Here is a 21287-nt window from a genome sequence, read left to right on the forward strand (position 1 = left end):
AAAGCATCATGTGAAGCCAGTTAACATATAATCAGGTATGCTCAAACCACTTTAAAATGCCCACTTTGAAACTAGCCATGTTTGAACAATTCCCTTTTCTTACTTTCAATTGCATTACGGTATTTCACTAACTTTTTCCCCCTTGGGTATTCTTACAATGGAATGGCCCTGCTCATAAACCAAACTTGGCTAACGAGAGTAAAAGCAAAATACTGCAGACACTGGAAATGAAACAAAAAACAGCGGGTCAGTTAGACTCGGGACAGAACAGACAAATTAATGTTTCAGGTGTGGAGTCTTCCATTTCTGACAAAGGGTCCATATTGGAAAACATTAATATGTCTGTTCTCCACAGCTGTTGACAGACCTGCTGAATGTTGCCTGAATTTTCTGTTCTTGTTTCTTGCATGAGTTGGACTGAATGGTGCTGGTCTGAAACAGGTTGACTTACTATAGCGTATTGAAATTTGAGTGCCCTGAGATATAAAGAAAAGCATTATCTGGCAGTTTTAAATTAAAACTTATTTGGCTTACAGTGCAATTTTTTTATTTTTTGGCAAGTAAGACTAAACATGGACTTCTGATAACTGAATTGAAAGCACAATCTACAAAGTGTGAAATTAAATTCTTTAATTTCTGTGTCACGTTTTCCTAGAGCACAGTAACTCCATTCAAACACAAGAACACTTGTGAGTCAAGAAGTTATTCAGCTGCCCAAATGCTTTGTGTGTCGGCCTTGAGCTAGGAGTTTCCCTGTTACTTTGCTAGTCAAATCCACAGTCGTAAATGCGAGTGTTTTACCTTCCTTCAGCACCTGAGCAGTTATGATAATATCCTCTCCCAGTTTAGCTGCATTCATGTACCTGAAATGAGAAGCAATGACAGGCCTCACAATATTACATTTTCAGCTATCGAGAAATCCACAATTGTTGGACATCAATGTTAGTTCAAAAAAAAGTCGAATATAAATCCTATTATGCAATTTCCCTAAAATTAATCCCCATTCATGCTTTTTTTTCCGATTAAACCCTGGCTGTTTTCCCCCTCCCTCTTTTGCAGGGTCACTGAGGCCAATTGTAGAGCCCCTTATTGCCCTTCCTATTAAGATCAATGAACTTGGCAAGACCAGGAATCAAACCTGGGATTTTCTTTGTCTGTATTGCTCACCTGCCTTGCTGAGGCATCGGGGGAGTGAAAATGTATCCTATATTAAAATCTACTGCATGTTTAGTAATATGAAAAACCTGTTTCCACTGGCAGGAGGGTCGGTGGCCAGAAAATTCAGATTTATGATGATTAACAAAAGAGGGGAGATGAGAATTTTTTTTTACATAGCGAGTTGTTATGATCTGGACTGCAATGCCTGAAAGGGTGGTGGAAGCAGATTCAATAGTAACTTTCAAAAGGAAACTGGATATATATTAAAGGAAAAATTTGCAGGGCTATGGGGAAAGAGTAGAGGAGTAGGACTAATTGGATAGCTCCTTCAAAGAGCCAGCACAGGCACGATGGGCCAAATGGCCTCCTGTACTGTATGATTCTATGTCCTGCTTTTTTACAGCTTCATTTCTCTGCTATTACAGATAGTTCAAAACATCAATAGCATCACTACCACATTTTGCATTTGAAAGCAATCCTGTACGTAGGATGCTATAAATTACTGTGCGTCAAGACTTTAGCACTGCTACCGTACCACCAAAACAATTTAGTTATATTTACCAAGTTTTGAAAATTGTACTCACGTTACATTCATGTCTATACTAACTCCTGGTAACGCCCGTTCTGTAGTAAGTAAGGCTGCCGTTGATACCACATCAATAAGAGTAGCAGTTAGTCCTCCATGCAGAGTGCCTGCTCGGTTCACATGTTCCTCTTCCACATTCATTTCACAGACTATTTTCCCAGGATTAGCTGCAACAACGGTCATCTGGAAAAAGGCACAATTATAATTCAATCAGAAATTAGCTTGCCTTTTAAAAATAATCTATTTTGCTAAAAAGCATAAGCACTGTTCCTTATCAGACGTCAAACCGAAGCCCCTTCCCAGGTCGATGTAAAAGATCCCATGACGGTATTTCGAAGAAGAGCAGGGGAGTGCTCCTCGGTGTCATAGCCAATTTCTATCCCTCAACTAACATCACTAAAACAGATTACCTGGTCATTATCATGTTGCTGTTTGTGGGACCTTGCTGTGCGCAAATTGGCTGCTGCGTTTCCTACATTACAACAGTGACTACGCTTCAAAAGTACTTCATTGGTTGTAAAGCGGTGTGGGACGTCCTGAGGTAGTGAAGGCTGCAAAATAAATGCCAGTCTTCCTTTATTGACAAACAATGCAGTTGATTACTGCAGTAAACTTATCAAGATCATAAAATATCCATAAGGCTGCAGCATAAAACCTCTATTTCTTGCTCCTAAACAGGAAATATTAATCTCTAAAGAAAGTAACAATTACACCACAGTGGGGGTTGGATCAAAGGTTTGGTAGAAGACCACGGGGGACTATTTTCTTGAGCAAACTAACATCAGCTTTAACTAAGCCACAATCCTCCAAGCACCAAAAGCTTTAGTGTAGCATATTCTCGCAGCAGAGAAGGCAGTCGTTCGGCCCATCATGCTTGTAGCGGCTCTTTGAAAGTGCTATCCAATTAGTCCTTGTCCCCTGCTCTTTCCCCATAGCCCTGCAAGATTTTCCTCTTCAAGTATTTATCTAATTCCTTTTTGAAAGTTACTATTGAATCTGCTTCCACCACCCTTTCAGGCAGTGCGTTCCAGATCATAACAACTCGCTGCAACATAAAAATTTCTCATCTCCCCTCTGCCTCTTTTGCAATGTAGAACATGAATGCAGAACGATGCCCACACATGTACTTTCTTAAAAACCCTTAAGGAGACACCCTTAATCAACCAAAGAATGTAATAAAAGTGTCCCCATTTTAGAGGGGCACAATTAATAGAAACTTTAATCATAAAAAACAATGGAAACTTAAATTAAATGATAACATTGCCACCCGTGCCCAATATGCCCTCCAGTCGTTGAAGGCCTCGAGTGTACCTGCAGACAATGTGTGCTCCCTCTCCAGGGCTGCCCGGCCACGGATAAAGCTGTGGAAGGGAGGCTGGCAGCCAGAGCGACTGCCCCCACGGGTCATGTCCAACCTGGAGCTGTGGATGGCCACCTTAGCTGGGCCCAGGAGCAGACCCCCGACTTGGCCGTGTCCTCCCCCCCCCCCCCCCCCCCCCCACCCCACCCCGGGTGGCCAGAAGTTTAGGAGCAGCCCCTTCAAATAGTAGAACAGGGGCTGCAACCTCTCACACTCAGTGTAAATGTGAAACACGGACTCACGCAGGCTGTAAAAGTTACAGGCAGCCTGGGAGTCCGTGAAGCGACTTGAAACCCTATTGGACGGTACTGCTTCGCGCAACACTCTCCACCCCACATACTCAATGGTGCAGGGGAGGACTCCCACATTAGAGCCCTCCATTGGGGTTCCCATCCTCTGCCGGAAGGCAAGACGGTACGCTAAGGAGTGTCCAGACGGAAGACGAGGAGGTGGAGAGTGTGCAGGAGCAGCCTGTACAGGAATTCCCACGGTGCAGAATGAAATGGTACGGAGGGGATTTCCGAGAGACAGCTCAATTGTGAAGCACAGGCTCCTGAGGGAGGTTTCGGGGCCTCGCGCTGATGAGAAATTCCATCCAAACCAGGGTCAGCTCAGATGGGATCGCTCCACACACTCGAGTATCCTCGACACACCTAGTGACATGAGGGCCAAGTGTGACTTTTAGCGCCTGGACGGCTTTGACCGTGGGCCAGAGGTAGCGCCAGGACATCCGTGCTGCCAAAGTTTCTGGCGACATCCAGCACGTCCCACATATGCTTGTTTGTCTATTGGCTTATGACGTGCTTTTAAATTCATTATTCTGAAAAACACAACCACCACTGTAGCCCTCTGAAAAATGATGAGATTATCAAAATCCTAAACATAGACATAGAAAATAGGAGCAGGAGTAGGCCATTCGGCCCTTCGAGCCTGCTCCGCCATTCAATATGATCATGGCTGATCCTCTATCTCAATACCATATTTCCACTCTCTCCCCATACCCCTTGATGCCTTTTGTATCTAGAAATCTATCTAGCTCCTTCTTAAATATATTCAGTGACTTGGCCTCCACAGCCTTCTGTGGTAGAGAATTCCACAGGTTCATCACCTTCTGATTGAAGACATTTCTCCTCATCTCAGTCCTAAATGTCCTACCCCGTATCCTGAGACTGTGACCCCTCGTTCTGGACCCCCCAGCCAGGGGAAACATCCTCCCTGCATCCAGTCTGTCTAACCCTGTCAGAATTTTATATGTTTCAATGAGATCCCTTCTCATTCTTCTAAACTCGAGTGAATACAGGCCGAGTCGACCCAATCTCTCCTCATACGACAGTCCTGCCATCCCTGGAATCAGTCTGGTGAACCTACGCTGCACTCCCTCTATGGCAAGTATATCCTTTCTTAGGTAAGGAGACCAAAGCTGCACACAATACTCTAGGTGTGGTCACACCAAGGCCCTGTATAACTCCAGTAAGACATCCTTGCTCCAATACTCAAATCGTCTTGCAATGAAGGCCAACATACCATTTGTCTTCCTAACTGCTTGCTGCACCTGCATGTTTGCTTTCAGTGACTGGTGTACAAGGACACCCAGGTCCCTTTGTACATCAACATTTCCCAATCTATCACCATTTAAATAATACTCTGCTTTTCTGTTTTTCCTTCCAAAGTGGATAACTTCACATTTATCCACATTATACTGCATCTGCCATGTATTTGCCCACTCACTCAACTTGTCTAAATCGCCATGAAGCCTCTTTGCATCCTCCTCACAACTCACGATCCCACCTAGTTTTGTGTCATCAGCAAACTTGGAAATATTACATTTGGTTCCCTGATCCAAATCATTGATAGCTATTGTGAATAGCTGGGGCCCAAGCACCGATCCCTGCGATACCCCACTAGTCACTGCCTGCCACCCGGAAAAAGACCCATTTATTCCTACTCTCTGTTTCCTGTTTGTTAACCAATTTTCAATCCATGCCATTTTTTTACTCCCAATCCCATGTGCTTTAATTTTGCACACCATGGTTGTGGAACCAAGGTGGGTAAATGGAGTTAAGATACAGATCAGCCATGATCTAAATGAATGGTGGAACAGGCTCGAGGGGCTGAATGGTCTACTCATGTTCCTATGTTCCTAAAGGGCAGTAGGACCATGAGCTGCGAATGTGTAGGGCACATGGCCAAGCAGGCAGTAGGGAATGAAGGAATGTGCGAAATTAATTCCCCTCAGATTTCCCTGCCCCTTTAAGCAAATGGCTGCTGAACTCACAATCTTGTAAAGGATTAACAGTTTAGCTATATCTATTTAATGTTGTTGAGGGCAGACTGACATGGAGTAGACCATGAATTACATTTGTCTGTATTATAGAAAGCCATAAAAAAAATTGCACTGGTTAAGCAGAGGTAAAACTCAATTAATTTATTCAAGTAAAGCTATATCAAATTGACTTTGCCCACAAAATTCTGTAGTTTTGTCTGAGTTGAGGAAGATATGTTTTTTCTATCAGCCTGACTTCACCCTTGTTTTTTTATTTTGCAAAATAGTTACAAAAATCGTCGAAAGATTATCCAAACCTACTACTGTAACTGCTTCTAATGTGTGATTGCCAGGAGGGGGCAGGAAGGAGCCACCATTGCCTGGCAGTGTGCCTGGCAATTGGCAGGAAGGCTGACAAACAACGTTGCAGAAAAAGACCAGGCAGATAAGGACCGGCTGTTACTGGTTTGACACCAGTGCAAGCACTGAATTATACTGTCCCATTACCAGCCTCCTTGCCTTGCACCATTATCCCTTTTGACATTTAATCACTCCTGCCCTCCACCCTATCACAGACCTTCCCTTTTGTTCTTTCCTCCCCTCTTCGCCTGGGTTTGTATTTGCTTAAAAACTGTTAAATCTTCAACTTCTTCCAGTTCTGATGAAAGGTCATCGGCCTAAAACGTTAACTCTGTTTCTTTCTCCACAGATGCTGCCTGACCTGCTGAGGACTTCCAGCATTTTCTGTTTTTATCACTGAATTATACTGACGGTTCTACACCGTTCAATATGGAGCTCTGCGTATGTGTACTTACAACAACAACTTACATTTATATAGCGCCATCAAGCGTAGTAAAACGTCTCAAGGCGCTTCACAGGAGCATTAGCAAACAAAATTTGACACCAATCAACACAAGGAGATATTGAGACAAGGGACCAAAAGCTTGGTCAAAGAGGTAGGTTTTAAGGAGCCAATGGAGGTCAGCGAACACAGGGGTGATGGGAGAATGGGATTTGGTGCGAGTTAAGATACAGGCAGCAGAGTTTTGGATGAGCTCAAGTTTATGGAGCGTGGAAGATGGGAGGCCAGCCAGGAAAGCATTGGAATAGTCAAGTCTAAAGTAACAAAGGCATGAATGAGGGTTTCAGCAGCAGATAAGCTGAGGCAAGGCGGAGATGGGTGATGTTATGGAGGTGGAAGTAGGCGGTCTTGGTGATGGAAGATATGGGGTCAGGAGCTCATCTCAGGGTCAAATAAGATGCCAAGGCTGCGAGTGGTCTCGTTCAGCTTCAGATAGTGGCCAGTGAGAGGGATGGAATCAGTGGCTGGAGAATGGAGTTTGTGGCGGGGACGGGAGACAATGACTTTGGTTTTCCCAGTATTTAGTTGGAGGAAATTTCTGCTCATCCAACGTCGGACAATCAACATGACAAATCAGAGGCAGTGGTGGGGCCGAGAGAGGTGGTGGTGAGGTAGAGCTGGGTGTCGTCAGCGTACGTGTGGAATGTGACGTCGTGTTATCGGATAATGTCGCCGAGGGGCAGCATATAGATGAGAAATGGGAGAATACACACATTCAAAGAACTCCACTCACTGACGCCAAAGCCTAGTAAAATTACTAATGTCAATGAAGAGCTGACGCGACAGTCCATTCTTTGCTGAGACTAACAAGTTTAAATATAAAAATTAAGCTATTTGATTCATTTTTAGAGCTTGTAGCCCGTATAAAGACAAAGCGGCACTAGGCTATTCCCTTAAGGTGGACTCACACCTCTCTGTTAAACTGTATTGCTGCAGTTATATTGCAGATGCTGCATCAAATGTACACAGAACATTCAGTATAACTGGTCCATGTGTGTATCTGGTGCCCGAACAAGACACTCACTGCAAATAAAAGACAAATGCTGCCATTGACCAGCTGCCAACAGGTCCCCTGACCAAATTAGGCCATGATCCAAGTCAGTGTTGCTTGTTTTTAAACTATACTAAGACAGATAGATGGAGTTAAGGTGCAGATCAGCCATGATCTAATTGAACAGCGAAACAGGCTCCTATATTCCTAAGAGGAGCCAAATACTTGGCTCAAACTTTGCTTCTTCACAGACTGAAACAGAGGACCTAAATTTACTCCATTGTAATGAATTGGTCATACAATGTTATGCTTAGGAGTTCTGCTAACAGGTGTGATTCCATTACAATCTTGAGACCATTCACCATTTTTAATATTTTACAGATGGCTATTACGCTTAAGTTGTGGAACAAACACTCTTACTTCAGTTTGATATTTAATATTCAGTGACATTCTCCTTTATTGCTACCAAGGAACATTAATCTCATCATTGCTGGCCATTGTAAAACTCGGGGAGAAATAATGCAAACAGTCCAAACCAATATTTCACAGAGCGTATCCATGGGATATCAACCAGACCGGTTTTAAAGATATTATAAAAGTTTGCGGTTCTGCATATTTCCAGTCATTTGACCCGTTAGAGAATCACTAAAACACCAGGTGCAATTGGATGTTGCACAGACAGCTTTGCCAGTCTACAGAATTTAAGGCCAGAAGTTGGCAAGCATAACCAAAAACAAAAAAGATTCTCAAGCTCAGGAACTATGAATACTCATGACAGGCTTTAGCAGCCTAAAATCTTCCAGAGTACTGGGACATACAGTATGATGGGTACTGCTGGACACGGATTTCCCTACCCCCTGCTCCTCCCTGAAGGCACTAGCAGCCCTTCAGTACTGCATGCAAGTCACCATTCTTAAGCATGAGGCTAGATGGTATCAATAGGTTATTCAGCTATCAAGAACATCACAACCTGAGCCTGATCTTGTCCTCGCCTGCTATCCACATACACAAACTTTCCAGCGAGGATCTAGCATAGGAAAGCCAACTGGATTGTCTCTCCCTCGTCCAAAGGCATGGAGGCAAACTGTGGTACCTTACCACAGCCCTAGCTGAAATCAGCTAACTCAGAGGTCATTCTGACATACGATATTGAGAGATACATTTATCTACTGAGCTATCGGGGAGCTGAGGGCATGTTCTTCTGGGTTGTGACTAAGGAAGATAACAGGTTCTGGACTATCTTTTAAAGCTACAGGTGTCTTTTGGATCTTCCTTATCTCAAACCTCCTACAGCCATACAACCCTACTCTAACTCTGGCCTCTTGTGCATTCCTCACTTCCTTCACCCTACCATTGGCAGCTATGCAATCAGCCTTCTAGGCCCTAAGCTCTGGAATTGCCCTTAAACCTCTCCTCCTTTAAGACACTCCCTAAAATCTACCTCTGACCAAACCTGTTCTAATGTCTCCTTTGGCTCGTTGTAGTTTTAATATGAATAAACTTGTGAGGTGCCTTGAGACATTTCACTATATTAAAAGGTGCTATCTAAATGCAAGCTGTTGTTGAATGACTGTCTTAAGCCAAATGTAGAGCATAACAAATAAAAATGTACTTGAATTTCTTATTACACAGAAAACCTTTCATCTGCCTCTTGGAAAGTTAGGAACAGGAATAGGCCATTTAGCCCCCTTCAGCCTGTTCCACCATTCAATGAGCTCATGGCTGATCTGTCTCCTAGCCATTTTATCAAAACCATTTCTCCAGTGAGTGGTAGTTAAGCAAAAATATTTAGAACACTCAGGAACAAAACCCCAATTCCTTATAATTGTTTTAATATAAAGAAATCATTTAAGTAATGACTGATATCAAATGCAATAATGTACTCATTCTAAATAGCATCATTATATAAATCATAAAAAAACATGCTGGAAACTGAAAATGCTAGCAATACAGAGGATGCTCATGCCGTGGTTCAAATCTGTTGGTTTCTTGACGGGTACGTTGATATTTGGGGCAAAGACCTTCCATCAGAACACAATGCTGGCAGAAATTTGAACCTCTGCTGTTGACCAATGTGTTTTGCCTGCATTTTGTTTGCCAGATGTGCTGCATTTGCAACCCGCTTTGCACCTTCTATTTCATCACATTTTTGTTTGGTGGGCCTCCCCTTGCCTTTTCACCCTACTTATTCATTTGTTCTTTTAACATCGGTCCACTGCCTCACTGCTTATCTTTTGTGTCATCTAACAGTTTTCTATTAAGCAATTTGCAAGCCATTTATTACTACAATTGGCACATCTGGATTCTCTCCTTCATATACAGTTGGAAGCATTTATCCAAATTACTGTTTCAGCACAGCCATGTTAAATTTCACTGTACTGTATCAGTTTCAATGCTGAGTACGGTTTAGTTCAGCATATCATTGGAAACTTTACTGCCCAAAAGGTTTCTGTTTAAAGAACTAATAAATCATGTTGTATGGTTGGTAGTAAATTACTGTATTTCAGTCTGCCAATTAGGAAACCATTTAATACCAAATACCAAAATGAAGTGAAAAAACTTTATGAAATGTAATTTATTACACAAAATGTATACACTAAAATGTCAACTAAAAGCATAAATTCTTAAATATACAATCTTCCTGGAATGCATTTACATACCAAAAAAAGGACAAATTTAGTAACCTTGTCCATCAAGTTTATGGGCTACCTATTCAGAGTTCCTTACATAAAAGGAATATTTTATACATGCAATTATCAACTTATGTATGGAACAAAATTCCACAAGACCGCTCATACACTAGAGATGACAAGGATGGCAGTTCATACAATTGGCAGTCAATGTTCATTGCAGCATCACTGAAGATTTTTCAGAAAACTAAGCAGGGGAAATAAGTCTCCCTCCCCTTTGGTGTCAGCAGCTTTTTACTAAGCAGTCTGGAATACAATTATCTAATCTTCCTCATCACACCCAATCTCAGAACTCTTATCATGGGATTCATCTTCCGCAGCATGTGCAGTCACCTCGGACTCAGCTTCCTGTTCCGACTCGTGGTTGAACTCATCAGCACTCTGTTCAGTTAGCTTCTGTTTGAAATGATATAGAAAAAAAGTTAACTAGAATAAATAAGCACTCAAGACTTCTGCCGAAAGGTCTTCGATCGGAAACATTAACTCTGTTTTTTCTCCATAGATGCTGCCTGACTTGCTGAGCTTCTCCAGCATGTTCTGTTCTTATTTACTCAAGACTTCTGTTGATTAAAAAGGTTTGCACCATTATATTTGCAGCCTCAATTAAATGTAGTGGGCCACTGTGACTTGGTCACAAAACTTGCTGCTGAGTATCTAGGCCACAGTCAACTCCAGTGAGTACAAATAACATTCCATAGCAAAATTATTTTGTTTGCACACAACTCTGCATTTATTGGGATTATTGTGCATCAAACTCAAGTCAGAAAATCTCATTCTAAATACACAATCTGCAATTAGTCACAGGATGCCAAATTAAAAAACAAATCACAGTAGGTACTGGGTGGTGCAATGAGCCATTGGCCCTTCACCTTGGTTCAAATCTGATTCATCAATGGAATGAAAATCTCTCATCTGTTGGTCCTAAGTGAAATTCATTTTGATCAATATGAGCATTCTTGATCCAGTTACAGGTGAAGCTGGTTCGTCAGTCTCATTCAGGGAGGCCACCAGAATGGCTGGTGTAAGAAATGGAAGTGTCACCTTGGGCAGTAGGTAGAGTAGAGCGTTACTTTGTACCATGCTATATCTGACCTCAGTGCTTGTTCCTGACATTAGGTGCGTGAAATGGAAATATTCCATTCCTCAGCAATAAATTCTGCCCGCAGAATGCGAAACTGACCTGACAAAAGTTAGAAAAAATGCACACAGCTGTGGACAAGGAATAAAATGTTGTATATTACAGGCACTATACATTTGAAACCCAAGTTAGAGACAAAGCAGTTTAGTAGCTACAAGTTCAATTCCAACCTTGACCATGTTTACACTCACGCACTTCAGGTAGGAAGTGGAAAGGGCAAGAAAACTAGTTCTAAATTCTTCTCTTCAAAGTGAATTAAAGGGCTATTTCTGGCCGTTGAGAAAATGAAGAACAGTAATTGAATCACCACCTTCCTCACATAGGAAGTCTTCTCACCTCAATCATATCAGCCATGTACTGCACGTGCTCTGCTAACTCCGCTAGCTCTTGGTTCTCTTTCTGTAATTTCGAAATGTCTTCATCTTTACATTCAATTTCTTTGTGTAGCTGTGGGTTGGGGGTTCAAAAGGTCACATTTTAAACAGTCCCAAATTTTAGTGTTAATCTGAAATGGCTGACTGCACAAAAAGTGCAATCTCAAGAATACATACTCTTTCATTTTCTTGAAGAGCCTGGAACAGGGCTTTTCTTCGCTCTTCTGCCAACTCCTTCCAGTACATGGTACCTGGATTAGCTGTAAAGAATTGCCAGACCCCTCAGGTTAAACTAGAATTTAATGCACCATGCAACATGTTAAAATTCCTCAGGGCATTTTGATTTTCAAATTAACAAAACCAGATCAACAGTACTTACCTTTAACTAGAAGTTGATAAGCTTCTTTTGTCATCCCTTGACTTTCTGAATTCTCATTACTGCACTCTGTGCTGCCTTGAGCAATTTGTGTGCGTGATTTCTTACAGCTCTTTGGTTGATCATCATTCCAGTGTTTTCTTTTGGGAGACTGCTTGTGGGACTGCAAAAGGAATGCAAATGATCACCTTGTATCCAGTACTTTTGCTTTTAAAGATATACTACAGTATGGTAACAAAGGCAATCCAAACATATGAATCATTCTTGAATGTGTTAAAACTGCAATACATGCACGTTTGGCCCACTTTTTAAAAAAAGTCTTGCAGGGGGTTATCAGGGCAAAGGATCATATTAATGAAAAATTCTCACCCACCGCTGTGTGCTAATTTTTTTTGCTAGCATGTAATTTACAAGCATACATCGACTATTTCTAGAGCTGCATAAAATGCTCTGGTAAAAAGCAAGATATGAATGCCCAATACAGCTCTGTAGTTCTCAAATAACATCCAACATGCATTAAAGCCTCATTGTGCCCACCTTGTGTTAATGTTAACATTAGACACATGGCTTTAAACATGTTATTGTGCTCACCCCACCCCCAAATCAAATATTCCATTTGGTTAGACAATTCAAAAAGCTGTGGATGTAATCCACAGATCTGTCTTTACAAAGCTTCATAAGATTCCTGCTTGTTTCTCTTTATGGCCGCTCTGGTGGAAAGCTAAGGAAACAACCTGATCCCAGGCCTCTTGGTACCTCTCCAAAATGGTGGTAACCCTGGTTGCAAATCACACAGGAGTGCTGTACGTTAGCTTAAATATGTAACCATGCTGTTCCACAGACACTTCCGAATAAGACAAAAAGATTGTGTTGGAGGATCAAATCTTTCACCATGTATTGGTAAAATTTAGAATTTGTTTAGAGCGAGTAACTTTTACCCCATCTTCAGCATATTTTCCAGATTAAATTTTTTCTTCAACTCCAGTTTCCAAAGGAACAGGAATCCTACAAGCTGTGCAAAAATACTTTTGTAAACTAAGCAACATTCAATGGAAATGCAAAGCCACAACTTGTTAAACAGCTCTCTCCAGATCACTATTCAGCAATCCCTGCTGAAAGTACACCTGTGGATATTAGGCAAGGACAAAACTGGGCTGTGACATCCTCCATGATTGAATAGCTACTGACTCACTTTCTACACTCACTCACTCAGTCCTTTGGATAAATTACTGGAGAGCTGTTGTTACTGTGAATCTGCACCTTCAAGGAGGAATGGAGAAAATTGGCAAAGAGAAAATAAAATTGATGTGTCATCAGGTTGTAGAGGTGACATTATTTTGTCTTAAGAGTCTACGTAAATCAAACTACCAGGTCTTATCAATTTCTACACCAACACTTTCTATCTGGGCAAACCCCAATTTAATAACAAATAAAGCTGATTGGAGGTTTTGCATTCCATCAAAAAAAGTTCCTCTTTAGTTCAAATTATTTTACACTATTGAAAGCAAATCACATCAACTACTAACTGAACCCAGCAGTTAATCAGCCAAACCTGAATTACCATTGGTTATCTGCAAGTGGGGAAAACTTACATATGATTTACCTCATTTAGCCTGCCAACAAGTTGATTTGAAGTAGCAAGTGGTTGAATTACTTGTAAAGTTCGTCTCGGCGTAGTGCTACTCGTAACTCTGTTGGTAAAGAAGCTCTAAGAGACGGGAAAGGGAAGAAATGGGAAATTTTTTTAAAAATTAAGCTTAAACAGGTTGTCAGTCTGTCATGGTTCTTTGAATACATCTGACAACTTTTGCAGGGCTCAGACAAAGGCTTTCAGCTTTTTTGAACAAATGTAACTCATTTTACTTGTAAGACAAACACAATCCACAATGTTGTTGCATGACATCCACAAATGCCCATCTCAGGGAAAAGAACAACCACTATTAAAACTCCAGCCACTAAAATTTACATTTTAACAAGGACAAATATGCTTGCATCTATATAGAATATTTCACATATCAGGAAGTGCTTCAGAGCCAATGTTCTGTATCCAAATGGAACAGCCAATTTGCACATAAGGTCCCATAAACAGGGGCTGCTGGTTTACTTTATAGATATCCTACTCTCAAAAATGGCAAACATTAGAAACATTCTAGATCGGTAACACGGATTAGCTGTACTGCACTGGATACAACAAAGGCTATGGGCCCCGACAACATCCTGGATGTAGTGATGAACACTTGTGCTCCAGAACTAGCCGCGCCTCTAGCCAACTGTTCCAGTACAGCTACAACACTGGCATCTACCCAACAATGTGGAAAATTGCCCAGGTATGTCCTGTCCACAAAAAGCAGGACAAATCCAATCCAGCCAAATTACCACCCCATCGGTCTACTCTCAATCATCAGCAAAGTGACGGAAGGTGGCACTTACTCACCAATGCTCAGTTTGGGCTCCGCCAGGACCACTCGGCTCCAGACCCCATTACAACCTTGGTCCAAACATGGACAAAAGAGCTGAATTCCAGAGGGTGAGGAGAGAACGACTGCCCTTGACATCAAGACAGCATTTGACCAAGTGTGGCATCAAGGAGCCCTAGTAAAATTGAGGTCAATGGGAATCAGGGGAAAACTCTCCAGTGGCTAAAGTCATACCTAGCACAAAGGAAGATGGTAGTGGTTGTTGGAGGCCAATCGTCTCAGCCCCAGGACACTGCTGCAGGAGTTCCTCAGGGCAGTGTCCTAGGCCCAACTATCTTAGCTGCTTCCCTCCATCATAAAGTCAGAAATGGGGATATTCACTGATGATTGCAGTGTTCAGTTCTATTCGCAACCCCTCAGATAATGAAGCAGTCCATGCCCACATACAGCAGGACCTGGACAACATCCAGGCTTGGGCTCATAAGTGGCAAGTGACATTTGCACCAGACAATGACCATCTCCAACAAGAGTGTCTAACCACCTCCCATGACATTCAACAGCATTACCATCACCGAACCCCCCTTGGGGGGGGGGGGGGGGGGGCAGGCAAAGGGAGGGTCACCATTGACCAGAAACTTAACTGGACCAGCCACTTAAATACTGTGGCTACAAGAGCAGTTCACTGGCTGGGTATTCTGCAGCGAGTAATTCACCTCCTAACTCCCCAAAGCCTTTCCACAATCTACAAGGCACAAGTCAGGAGTGTGATGGAATATTCTCCACTTACCTGGATGAATGCAGCTCCAACAACACTAGAAGCTCAACATTATCCAGGACAAAGCAGCCCGCTTGACTGGCACCCATCCACCACCCTAAACATTCACTCCCTTCACCACGCACAGTGGCTGCAGTGTGTACCATTCACAGGATGCACTGCAGCAACTCGCCAAGGCTTCTTTGACAGCACCTGCCAAACCCACGACCTCTACCATCTAGAAGGACAAGAGCAGCAGGCACATGGGAACACCACCACCACCTGCACGTTCCCCTCCAAGTCAACCACCACCCGGACTTGGAAATATATCACCGTTCCTTCATCATCACTGGGTCAAAATCCTGGAACGCCCTACCTAACAGCACTGTGGGAGAACCTTCACCACACGGACTGCAGTGGTTCAAGGCGGCAGCTCACCACTACCTTTTCAAGGGCAATCAGGGATGGGCAATCAACGCTGGCCTTGCCAGCAAAACCCACATCCCAGGAACAAATAAAACAAAAATCTGCAGCACTGAAGAGACTGTGGCCCAATCCCCCACGCCGCAGAGTCCTGGTTTAGCCCTCGTGTGTGGGGAAGGAAGGAAAGGAATCAAGCCGGATGTGTAGCCACATTGCCATGGTTCAATCTTGGTCAGGAAGCGTTCTCGTGAAAGGCTTTGGAACAGGGTAGCCACATGACTATAGATGCCAAGGGGCCAATGAGACTTTAGCGAAGGAGGGAGAAAATAAGCTTAAAGTTAGAGCGCAAATATCCTCACAAAAAATATCTACTGTATCAGAATACAATATATTTTTAACATTCATCTATGAAATGCTAATAGGCTCCAGGTACAGCCTTCGGTCACCACCATTACGTTACCCAGTGCTACTGAAATATCATGATCAATGCAACATTATGGACTTTTGATGCTTAAAAAATTTGAAGCTGTCAAACACTAAACTAATTTTTCAGTGAAATCTCAGATACCAAAGGCACATTCGAAACATTTTAAAATTGAAGTAATTAATATAGCTCTAGTCCAGTAAAGCGATGTACCACTTTACTGGAACTGCACTACTACTTACAGCATAGATCAGATTCATAACACATAGCAAAGTGGCATCTGCAGTGATTCAGGTGGATTTAAAACCTAAAAACCCACAATAAAATAATGGGAATTGGGCTTTTTCTGCTCTACATCATTTTGTAGTGCAATTCCTAATAAAACGTCTAAAGACAGTATCACAAAGGAAAGAGGAGTTGGGGTGGGGGAAAAGGAAAATCTCTGAAGATTAATGAAATCAACTCAACTTTTGCAAAACATGTCCTTTGATTTAGAAAATAAATGTTTCCACTTGCAACAACCATTACTAGTATGATTCTGACAAATAATATTTACCACTATTAGTCCATCATTCTTAGTTTCCATAATATGGAGGTACATTAATGTTTCATTGTACCCTTTAAATATGAAAACAAGTTCCTTCAACCATGTAACTTTGGGTAGTGGCAAGAAAGATTGCTATAAACAGAAATAATTATGAACCCTTGATCTAACCCAGAGAGCACTCAAGTATTAAAATCTCTCAAATCCTTTGACTTAAATGGTTTTAATACCATAGCAATAAGAACCCTTCACTCAACCTAGCTACATTTCAGCAATCCCAGAGTAACTTGTCATTTTAAAATGATCTTCAGATCAACAATACAAACTTGATTTTACTGGCCTGAGCTACACTCTTCAAAACACACTAGCCCCAACAGTTGAAGAGGACCTATCAAGCTATTGTCCTCTGGACTGGAGCCCTGGTTTATCACTTCACCTGACCCAGTACAAATGGCTTTTATTTACTAAAGTTGGAATCCATTCATCTTTCCTAATGATTAATTAAACTTCCACCGTAAAACAGCAAACAAAGGTAGATTAAAGGCATGATTAGGATTGATGCAAGTTGTATTCATGCATTACACTACAAGCGTGGGAAAATAATTTATACTGTACTGTGTACGTGCAGCAATAGAATTCCCACGGTAAAGTTATTTCACTGCAGATTATGACTCCTGTGGTGTAGGACACACCTTACCAAGCGTGGGAAAGTGCTACACAATAGGTTGTAGACATCATTAAAGATTAAACCTTACAGATTAGTTATTTTTCCCAAGGTGAATATATGCCAACAAATGCTGTTTCAGCAGTTAACCCATCACTTATAAAACAGAACCTGGAGTACATAACCTTAGAGCAGTACATATTTTTAAAGTTTTGTACACATTATGCTAGGTTGACTTTTGAAGAGGCTGTATTTAATTCCAGCCCTTCACTGTAAAATCCGAACTTAAACTATGGCAACATTCCAGGTGAATTAAAATGGAATTCATTACTAATATTGATTTGCTATTCAGAAGCAGAGAAGTTTCCCAATTAGTTTTCATTTTCATTATGCCTTTCATTTCCATAAACCAGCTTCTCTTGCAGAAATCTATCCAAATCCTTTAAGATAAATATAGTGCTATTGTTGGGAATGCTGGACTTACCTTTATGGTTGATGTGGGTTTATCTGCATCAAATCTGTGCTTCATGTTGGTGGTCATTGTTGGAGCTGGGGGAAGAGAGGAAAGCAAGTTGAAACCAAGTCAGTCAAAAAACACCAACTTTCAAACAGTACAGGGAAAGTTATGATACATTTTTTTTTTAAATTATTTTTTCCCCTGCATGACAAACAGAACATACAGGATGGCTAGCCCCTCACAGGTTCTGTTTTGTTTGTAGAATTTCCAAGGTCAGGTGCCAAAACACTTCTGCATTAAGCCTCAGCTACCAGAACCACCCCCCACACACTCAGTAGAGCAGGAGGGGTGCTGGGAGTCGAGGCTAAACAAAGAAACACTGCATTTCAACACAGCCTCATTGATATTAAAATGACAGGCCACATTTAAGAAGCCCAAGGTAAGAATTTATGAAGTGAGATCAGAGGTCTTGCTCCCTCACCCTGGTACACTGATGTATTCCTTCAAATTTGTTCATAATCTTAAAAAGCACACTGAAGCCCATTCTCTCATCTAAATGTTATGCGAGATTGACTTTTAAAGAGGCTGCATTAACTCAATCCCTTTACTGTAAAGCCTGAATTTAACTATGGCAAAATTCCAGGTGATTTAAGAATTGTATATTGTAATCTGAATCCCTACAATTGCAGTGATTAAAAATATGGAAGTAAGCTTTTTAAAACTGGCAAGGTTTTGAAGAACATTCACCTTTTCAAGCACTCGCCGCAATCATTCCCCATGTTACATACATAGCTAAACAGGGGCTTGAACACAAGGCAAATAAATGTTTATTTTATAATGAAGTAGGTTTAGAACTTCTTCCCTCCCCATTACAGGGATAATAATACAAGAGCCAGGTAAAGGAGACATGGTTATTACATTCCAACATTTTTTTTTCCAAGGCTATGCACAATTTCATGGACTCATTAATGGGCTTATCTGCGCAGAGAAACAGGTTTTCCAAAATAAAGCAAACGGCTTGAAGTTCAGGAATGACCATTCACTTTAAGCACTCTTTGCAATCATCCCCCAGGTTTACAGGTTCAGTACACCAATTTAAGGAGACGGAGCAGTGGGTTGGAACACCGCTCTTTCACTGTTCAGACCTGGATTTGAACTCAGCCCAGGCTGATGAATGGAAACATCGCAAGAATTACCTCGGGCAATCTGAAACTAGGCACTAGTGACTTAATTTCGGAGTACAGATCTACTGCAATTTGACACTAATTACTTAGCTTTTCAGGGAGCCTACAAGAATGGTTGGCATGAGAAGTTGAAATGTCACACTGGTCACAGAAATGAAGGGCTGAGGTGGAGGTGACAGTATATTGTTCAGGCAGAATAGGAGCAGCTTTGTCCCCCAACACATTACTGGCTGTACTTGATGCACTAGGGAACAAATGGGAAGATGTTCCAGTCCACAGCACCAACATCCTTCACCTTTGTGAGTATCATTCAGAAAGGCAATTCAAATTTTTTTTTTAAAAGTTGGTAGACCAATGTTTTTGCACTGATGGTATACCAGGACCAGCACAATATAATTTAACTCTGGGTAGTCTCACATGGAATATAGTCACCATTTAGAGGGGGAGGGGGGGGGCTTCTTTAAAAAAAACTAAACGGGGAAATCAGGAACAAAGGAGCAGCAGTTGTGGTTGACTCCTAGCAGGTTTCCTGCACCACAATCAGCTGGGAGAAAATTAGTGGGAGTGTATTTCCACATCCCTCCCCTCAAAAAAAGCTAGTTTGGTCTCAGAACTTATACTAATTTAAGATTTGACACTTCATATTATTATCTTGCAAGAATGCAGAGAGCCATTTAAAAAGGGGGGGGGGGGTGAACGGCACTAATGTAGCGACTGAGAACTGACCAACTTTTGCTTTCATGTACCTGAAGCAACTCTCCAAAGAAAATTTTACATCCCATCTTATTCTAAGTACCTCATCAGGTCACATTTGTCTCGTATCCGTCCAGACCCAGATCATTTGGAGGAATGGTTTTGTATTGATTCAAAAACGTTTACAGCATTTTTTCCACACCAACCAAAAAATAGCCCTTAACGTACATGAAATGCCGTCTTAACTATTAAAGGATGCATAAACCATGTACACAAGAATGCTTCACAAGAGTCTACTGCATCCAAGGAGGCAACATCCAGGCTTGAATTACAGCACCCTGTTAAGCTCAAGTGTCGCGACTATAATGTGCAAACATGAGCTACAAGGGTGGCCGCGTCCAGCTGTCCGGGACAGGTAGATATTCACTGGGGCATGTCGGTCAATCGCAGTGTCAGGGAGGGAAGGGTTCCTGCAGGCACATGATCGGCCGGATCATTAGAGGTAAATCCCCCCCCTCCCCATGATCGGCCGGATCATTAGAGGTAAACCCCCCCTCCCCATGATCGGCCGGATCATTAGAGGTAAATCCCCCCCTCCCCATGATCGGCCGGATCATTAGAGGTAAATCCCCCCCTCCTTGGCGCCCGGATCATTAGAGGTAACTCCCCCGCCCCTCGCCATCCCCATTGCCGCCCGGATCATGAGAGTTAACCCACCCCCTCCTCCTCCCCATGATCGCCCGGATCAGTAGAGGTAACCCCCTGGATGGGTTTTTACTATCCCTTCAGCTAACAGAAAAACTTCCTGAAAGAAAATAAAACCGCTGGCCGACTCCGATCCGACCTAACCCCGTACCGGGCGGCGCTGCATAAGCCGGGAACAGCTCCCCCCCCCCCACATCATCCCTCCCTCCCTCCTCCTGCGCTCTTTCGGTCACGCACAGTTCGGTTTGGGCTCAGCCAGGCCCGGCTCGGAATGGGGACTGGGCACCTCAGTTAGACAATGTATCATTAAAAAAGGGTTAAAAGAAATACACGCAAGCCGCCCCAGGTGACTCACGGCCAGCCTGTGTTTCCGGTGCGATCCTGTGCCCTCCCGCGGGGGCCGGGGGCCGGGGGCCGGGGGCTGGCGCTCGGTCCCTCTCCTCTCCTCTCCTCTCTCCCCGCCACTAACCGTCTCTCTCTCTCGCGCTCTCCTTTTTTTGCCGCCTTCGGCTCGAGGTTAAAATATCCTCCGGCCCACGTGACCAGCGGTGGGCGGGGTTCGCCGCGCCAAATGCATTGTGGGTACATGGGGGGGGTTGGCGGGAAGAAGAAGAAAAATTGTCGTTTTACGAAATTAAAATTTTTTTTTAAAGAAGAAAACCCTAACCGATTTTGGCTTGAACTATAAATACAACGCCTGGTCTTTAAATGTTGTGATTTTAAAGTTTAACTCGACTCACCACCGAAAATGGCAATTGACGGTTACGCTCAGGTCACGTGACAGAGACGCACGCTCCTCCTCCCCCCCCCCCCCCCCGCCCCACCGCGCGCTTCCCGTTCAAATTGAGCGGGTCCGACACGTGAGAGAACAAAACAAAACACAACAGACTGGGAGAGAGGAGCAGATCACCCCCCACCCCCCAATAAAACAGACTGGGAGAGAGGAGCAGATCACCCCCCACCCCCCAATAAAACACACTGGGAGAGAGGAGCAGATCACCCCCCCCCACCCCCCAATAAAACAGACTGGGAGAGAGGAGCAGATCACCCCCCACCCCCCAATAAAACACACTGGGAGAGAGGAGCAGATCACCCCCCACCCCCCAATAAAACACACTGGGAGAGAGGAGCAGATCACCCCCCCACCCCCCAATAAAACACACTGGGAGAGAGGAGCAGATCACCCCCCACCCCCCAATAAAACACACTGGGAGAGAGGAGCAG

At 42.9% G+C, this 21287-nt stretch overlaps 2 protein-coding genes across 2 annotated transcripts; both read right to left on the minus strand.

Annotated features, from left to right (window-relative positions):
• Positions 1 to 615: 615 nt before the first annotated feature.
• Positions 616 to 1927, minus strand: LOC137335895 (acyl-coenzyme A thioesterase 13-like). The gene is made up of 2 exons (XM_068001413.1): positions 1743 to 1927; positions 616 to 863 (listed from the first exon to the last, which is right to left on the minus strand). The coding sequence occupies exons 1-2, from the start codon at positions 1925 to 1927 to the stop codon at positions 707 to 709; spliced, it is 342 nt and encodes a 113-aa protein (XP_067857514.1). The 3' UTR covers positions 616 to 706.
• Positions 1928 to 9766: 7839 nt separating this feature from the next.
• Positions 9767 to 20526, minus strand: LOC137335903 (geminin-like). The gene is made up of 7 exons (XM_068001423.1): positions 20419 to 20526; positions 17509 to 17573; positions 13402 to 13506; positions 11802 to 11961; positions 11600 to 11682; positions 11385 to 11495; positions 9767 to 10306 (listed from the first exon to the last, which is right to left on the minus strand). The coding sequence occupies exons 2-7, from the start codon at positions 17563 to 17565 to the stop codon at positions 10172 to 10174; spliced, it is 651 nt and encodes a 216-aa protein (XP_067857524.1). The 5' UTR covers positions 17566 to 17573; positions 20419 to 20526; the 3' UTR covers positions 9767 to 10171.
• Positions 20527 to 21287: the final 761 nt, after the last annotated feature.

This window comes from Heptranchias perlo, chromosome 2, assembly GCF_035084215.1.
Source record: "Heptranchias perlo isolate sHepPer1 chromosome 2, sHepPer1.hap1, whole genome shotgun sequence".
Taxonomy (NCBI): domain Eukaryota; kingdom Metazoa; phylum Chordata; class Chondrichthyes; order Hexanchiformes; family Hexanchidae; genus Heptranchias; species Heptranchias perlo.